The 6,385-nt window shown below is 37.9% G+C and overlaps 1 protein-coding gene across 7 annotated transcripts in view; it reads right to left on the reverse strand.

Moving 5' to 3' along the window:
* Positions 1 to 844: 844 nt before the first annotated feature.
* E2F8 (E2F transcription factor 8) overlaps positions 845 to 6,385 on the reverse strand; it is a 29,794-nt gene continuing 24,253 nt past the window's right edge. For 6 of the 7 annotated variants that reach the window (XM_006014701.1, XM_025199319.1, XM_006014702.3 and 3 more), the window contains exons 9-13: positions 5,448 to 5,964; positions 3,611 to 3,829; positions 2,800 to 2,932; positions 2,236 to 2,627; positions 845 to 1,565 (exon numbers count right to left, since the gene is read on the reverse strand). In XM_006014701.1, coding sequence (XP_006014763.1) covers positions 1,389 to 1,565; positions 2,236 to 2,627; positions 2,800 to 2,932; positions 3,611 to 3,829; positions 5,448 to 5,964 — 1,438 coding nt within the window. In that variant the 3' untranslated portion in view covers positions 845 to 1,388. The remainder of the gene's footprint in view (positions 1,566 to 2,235; positions 2,628 to 2,799; positions 2,933 to 3,610; positions 3,830 to 5,447; positions 5,965 to 6,385) is intronic. The other variant, XM_006014699.3, reaches the window with a different exon arrangement.

Consider the following 6,385-nt stretch of genomic DNA (forward strand, 5'->3'; position numbering starts at 1 on the left):
CCCCAAAAAAAACTGGCAGGTTGACAGAAGTGCAACACATGAGGCATATAACTTTTGAATTGGTAACTGGGTTTCAGCGAGGGCTCCTTTAGCCAACACATTCAGCTGTATGACTAGTTTGCCCAGCAGGCAAGGTTAGCCAAATAATTTCCACTTTATTTGCTTCTATTTTAGTGATAAGACAAATCAGGGCAGTGTGGTACCTCTGTGAAGGTTCTGGTAAGGTTTTCAAACCTTCATAGCACCAAGAGAACCTACATCTATTTATAGGCCACAATGGGATCTGTAGAATGACCCATCATGCTGTAGTTTGGGTCTAGGGGAAAAAAGTAGTTTCTTGGTCTCCTGTTTTCTTTTAGACCACAAAAAGAAATCTCCAAAATTCAGGAAGAGAAGGAAGGTAGGCTTCCAATGTGGTGTTCAATTTCAGGCCCAGCTGTAGTAACCTCATGTTTTCCTTAAGCTTCTGTATTCTGTAAACCATGCAGAACTCTGCAGCAGTTCTGTCCCTAGTTTTTTTCTGAGTTCTAGTTGCTTTGAATTAAAACAAACAAACAAACAAACAAACCTGTGGAGCACCATCATTTACACTCAGATGCATGCAGATGCAACTAGGAGGATAATTCTGGAAAGCTTTCTTCTATTCATCTTCCTAAGACATACCTAGCAGAGTAAGATACTGTTTTCTTCTTTGTATAATAGGAATTAATAGTGAAGTTCTTATCACACATAGGTTATAAACAAGGTTTTAATGGAAGTACACTGTGCAACTCACTATGGTAATTTCATTTGATTAAACAATACCTTATCAAAATTGGAAACTTTTGACTTAAAGTTTAATTTGAACAAATTGATTAAAAATACATTATAAATAAATCTTAATTTACATAGACTTGATTAAATTTTTTTACTAACTTTACAAGAGCATTATTGAAAGAACAAAGGAATAAGAGAAACAAATTTTAAACTACAGCCATTCTATTAAGAGACCGTATATTAATCCCAGTACTTCCATTGTGCAAAATGTACTGATATACTGTACCTGTGTATATTTAGCCAAATTCTGTATAGAGCATTATGGACTTACAGATTACTTTATTTTGTACTGTTATACAGAATAAGACAGAGTGCATAACTTTTTAATACTTTAGGTAAGCCTTTTGGAGAAATTAATGGACATTTTAAAAACTTACTTATAGTAAGAGCTGTTTTAATCCTAAACTTTTAATAAATAAGGCTATTCTAGTATTCTGGATTTTCCAATACATTTACAATTAATTTTCCAGGCACACACCTTCCAAATTACAATACCAAGATGTCATCAGAGTGTTATACTATAAATTATATCCATGTTAACCTGGTCCAATGGCTTGATATCCATTCAAAAGTTAGTCATCTGACACTTCAAGTTTTCTTTGTGGAATTGTCAAGGTTCTTTGAAAAGCTCTATCTGAATTTTCAGGAAATGAAGATAAACTAGCAATTGTGTTTGGTCCTCCTGGAGTGCGGAAGAAATTTTCAGTCACTACTTGTGACTCCTTAGGTTTTGCTGGAACACTAGGCTGCTTGAAAGGAAAAACAAAGTTATTGTCATTGGAAATAAGCAGAAAAAAAACAAACAAAACTACCAATAAGAATTGATTAAAAACTATGGAATATGACTAATCTATAGAACTGGAAAAGAGTACACTTGTAAGATTATCATTTTGTCCTTTCAGTCTGTATTGTTTATACAACCAAGTGTCCTTTAGGTAACAGAATTTAGAGGCAAAAAATACACAGCTTAATTCTTCACTCAAGCTACGTATATTGTCATACTCCGTGGATTGCTGCATACAGAACCAGAATTTGAAAGTTAACATTAAATATACAATGAGGGAAATTAAGAATTTAATGGGGATGAAAACTAAAGTTTAACTAGACAACTTCCTTCTTCTGTCCATGTCAAGTGCCATCTTGCCTTCTGCAGCCCATTCAAAGCATCTCTGCAGTTAGCCTTTCATCCCACCTTGGCATTACTGACTGCCTCCGCTCTCTCTACAAATATGAATTACTTGTCTCTTTTTGCTTAGAAGTACAGCCCCACTTCAGGTATCAAGTTAACCTCCACCTCTACACTAGCAATCATACCAGCTTTGCCATTTAAGTCCAATCTTCTGAGGTACTACTGTACCATAAGTATCTAAAACTTAACATAAAATGGAAAAAAAAAACTGTATTTAATAGTTCTCATACCTGCTGTAAAGGAATTACTGCAACTGATTTTCCATTCAGCTCACAATCAAGAATCTGAGATTCATTTTTAACCACTTTTCCTTGTTGCAAGTTCACATTTTCTGAGACTGTATTAACATGTTCTGCTTTCGGAGAGATTGGCAGAGACTGAAGAACAGGATTTCCAGAAACCTGCACACCAGCAGGTATCAATCCTAAGTGTTGTAGTGTAAAGTTCAGAATGGAAGAACTTGGATTTTGGACAGAATGTGTATGGCCTGAATTAAGACACGAACTGTTTACTACAGGTGCAGCAGCTATAGAAGATGGTGATACCATTATATTCATGGGCGTTACGTGGAAAGCAGGAATATTAACTGCCGTGAGCTCAGATGCTGTCACTGGAATGACACCTATTAGGGAAAACATGGGAGGTAAAGGAAAAAAAAAAAACCTTTAAAAACTTAAGCCTCTTATAGTATTAAAGTCTAACCCTGAATGTTGAATAACTTCAGCAGGTTTGGCCTACAATGCTTAAAGGCAACTAACTTCACATGAAGTGGTAAGGGCTGTACAAATACATACCAGTAATAGGTGAACTGTAGGTTGCCGGTTGTAATGAACATATTCCAGCTTTTTCCTTATTAGAAAACATTGTCTCGTTGCTATGTTGGGTGCACCGAGCAATAGGAATGAGATACCCCGATGGAAACAAAGCCTGAAAAAGAAAGGATAATTTTTCTTGCAGACTAAATTAAAAAAAAAAAAAGTTTTTGATATTCTTCTATTGAGGTGACATTCTGGAGAAATTGATTCTAATTTCTCACCCTTTCATCTACCAGGTCTTACACTGCATCCACACACTGACATCCTACCAGAGGCTTGAACAAGACTCCTTCAACCATCACAGTAGCAATTAACGGCTAATCAAGTGTAATTCAGTACCCTCCCTTCCCTGAGTCAAGTGTGCTGCATTCTATTGACTCTGAACCAAACACACTGAAATTGGGAATCCAACCTGAATTCAAGCAATATAACTTAAGCCAGACATGCTTAAAAGGCAAGTCTAAAACATAACTTTTTAATCAAATCCTTTAAGTCTCAACTCAACTGATGGCATTTTGTCATACTGTTCTCAACTCAGCTCAAACTTTTGCTATTAAAAGGTTTGATACAAAGTAAATTTTTTTTTTTTTTTTTTGCTCACTTCTCCCTTCTCCAGTCCTGATTTTCATTAGTAAGGGATCTTACTGTGGAGAAATGAATTTTGCATGATAGCAGATGAAAAGCAAGCATAGTACTTAGCATCCCAGAGATCTTGTGTACAAGATCTTTAGAGAAAAAGTCCTGGAAATCCAAGCAGCTAGAAATTGCTGGTCTTCGGTGGGAAGTATACCTCATGAGCATGAACAGCAAATGGGACAGGTCTCTCTTGTGTATTACTGGTTTTGCTTCGATCTTCTGGAAAACCTTCTCTCCTTTCTTTGTCACAACAACATTCCATATTTTGGTCTAGTTTTTCAAATTTGATCTGTCCTCTTTCTTGAAAACTGACGACTTCAGTATCTACATGCAAAGCTCTAGAAGATGGTCTTTCATTCTTGACAGACTCTCCCTGAAATATTTTGCTTGTTTTAGTATGTGTATTATAATATGCTTTCTTAATTACAAGCCTACTGTGTACACATCATGAAAAATGCATTTGCTTTCTACACTGGTTATTTGTATTTGCTAATTTGCACCAGGAGACCCAGGTAATAAACATGTCCTCAAGAGCAAGGTAGAAGGGGTAGAAAGCCATGCCCTACCTCATTTTCTCAGGTACACACTAAATATAGTTCAAGAACACCTATGAATATGGCTCAACAAGTTTCAGCTTCTCCTCGGTCCAATATTTTGTATTGCTGTAGGCCTTGTAATACTGCATTGGCCACTAAGATAAACATCCACTACCATTAAGATACAAATCCTTGAAACATTTTGAGATTCTGGACCTTATCATATGCTTCAATTTTATAAGTCTACCTTCTCTCTGAGAACTTTAGAAAGACTGCTCGAATTGTCTCTGGTCATAAAAAAGGTAGTGTGCAGGGTCCAGGGCAAATCAGCAAGGGCAGAGCCCCGCCCCCAGACATAAGGAAGCCAGCAGCAGATTCGGCGGCAGGGAGGGGTGGGGGGATGGCGAGTGGACAGATGTGCTGATTCAGTGGCGGGGGGGCAGTGGCTGGACATGAAGCCGGTGGCAGTGGTGAGTCGCTGCGCCGCTCCGTGGGGCCTGAGGCAGTCGCCCCCTCTCCTAGGGACAGCCCTGTTTATAACTTGCAGGGGGTGGGGGAGAAGGAGGTCAAGCTTTGGAACTGGCTGCCTAGGAGATATTTTAGAAACTCGATTCCTGGAAGTTTTCAAGAACAGATTAGACAGACACTTGGCTGGAAGGAACAGTTTAGCCAGGGATGTTCCCATCTTGAGTAGGGGGCTAAACTACATGAAGTCCCTTCCAGCTGTACTTTCTTATGAGCCTTTAAAAGCCAACACTGACTGTTAAAGATCGCACAAGATACCAAGTTCTCAAAACTTCCCCAGAAAAACTGTACCAATATCCCCAGTGTTACCAAGCTTATGTTTTGGTTTCCATTTTTATGCCTTGGTAAGCACTTCTGGATGTTTTCTCTGAATCCAAGTATTTTTAAAAAAGCAAATGAACAAGTAAATAAACAAACAAATAAATGTGAAACAGTGATTCAAGGATGGCCTTTTCAAGGATACGGCCTGACCGACAGATCTATATAATCACATCCAAATGTCTACCAAGCACCAGGCAAACCAACAGTAAGGACTAGTGAATGCTCACCCTAAAAATAAAAGGAAGCTAAAGTAAAAGAAGGAATCGTACCTTAAACAATATTTGAAAACACTAAACATTTGTATGAGAGAGAGTTTTCAGTTGTGCCTTATAGTTCAATGTAATTTTTTCCATCCAAGTCTTCCTGCCCCCAAAACCTTTTTTCATGCTACAAGAATAGACGCTACCATTCTACAAAGTGGCATGAAAAATCTTGCTGGTGATGCACTCACGTTATGTTCTTTCAAACTTGATTGCACTAAGGCATTAAGACTAAGAGTTCTCAGGACAATTTACAAACTTAATGGCTTTCAGTAGGATCCCAAACACAATTTAAAAGTAATAGCATATTTGTACAAAATAAGAATTATACATTTCTAATGTTACTTACCATAGGAACACCAAGACTCTTCTGACCATGTTTGCATTTTTTAATTAAATTGTTTTCCTGTAATGCTTGTGATCTTTTAAGAAAGCTCCGTGGTGTAGATTCAATTTTTGTAACTTTTTTCTCTTTTGCATTTAAGAAGTTTGTGTCATTTTTAACTACATTACCATCCCCTTCCTCAGTGGTCATTTTACTAAATGGTACTTTTGAGTTAACTTCCAAAGCAGTTTTAACTCCAGTCACATTAGTACAGGGTACTGACTGTAACACAAAACTTGGGCTATATGTAGTTGCAGTTTGGGTTTGAGAAGGATGGAGATATATTGTATATGAAACACCAGCATGGGGATGAGGTAGCATTACTGGAGACATTGAATTGTGGCTCAGAGGCAGGACCCCTAGTGAATGAACAAGAGATGGACTTGGAGAGGTAGTGTAAGTTTCAGATTTCAAAATAGATTCAGGAGCTGCCAAGTTACATTCCAAATTAGATGTCAATTTCGTTTTCATCTTCAGTTCACTAAAATACAAAACAAAAACTCACATGTTTATGTTAACCAGAAGTAGTGTTTTGTGTCATGACAAAAATGTAACATGAATTTGCACTTCTGCATCTACAGTATTAAGGTAGATATAAACTTGGGCCATATTTTACACAGGCAAGTGCCGCAGCAAGTACTAGGACGCTTGCAGTTGTATAAGCAGCAAAATGTGCGTCAGTGCTGAGAAAGTGGCGGCAGCGGCACACTTTTACACTAAAACACATCAGAGGTGTTTTGGTTCAAAAGTGCACTGCCTCCATTTTCTGCGCGCTGACATACATTTTGCCACTTATACAACTGCGTGTGGCCCAGCGCAGTTTGCCTTAGCTTGCATGTGGACCAGACTTGATTAATTGCTTGGAAGTGGCAGATCCCCAGAGTGTTGCGGGACAGAAAGAG

This window comes from Alligator sinensis, unplaced genomic scaffold (genome assembly GCF_000455745.1).
Source record: "Alligator sinensis unplaced genomic scaffold, ASM45574v1 scaffold442_1, whole genome shotgun sequence".
Classification (NCBI taxonomy): Eukaryota; Metazoa; Chordata; order Crocodylia; family Alligatoridae; genus Alligator; species Alligator sinensis.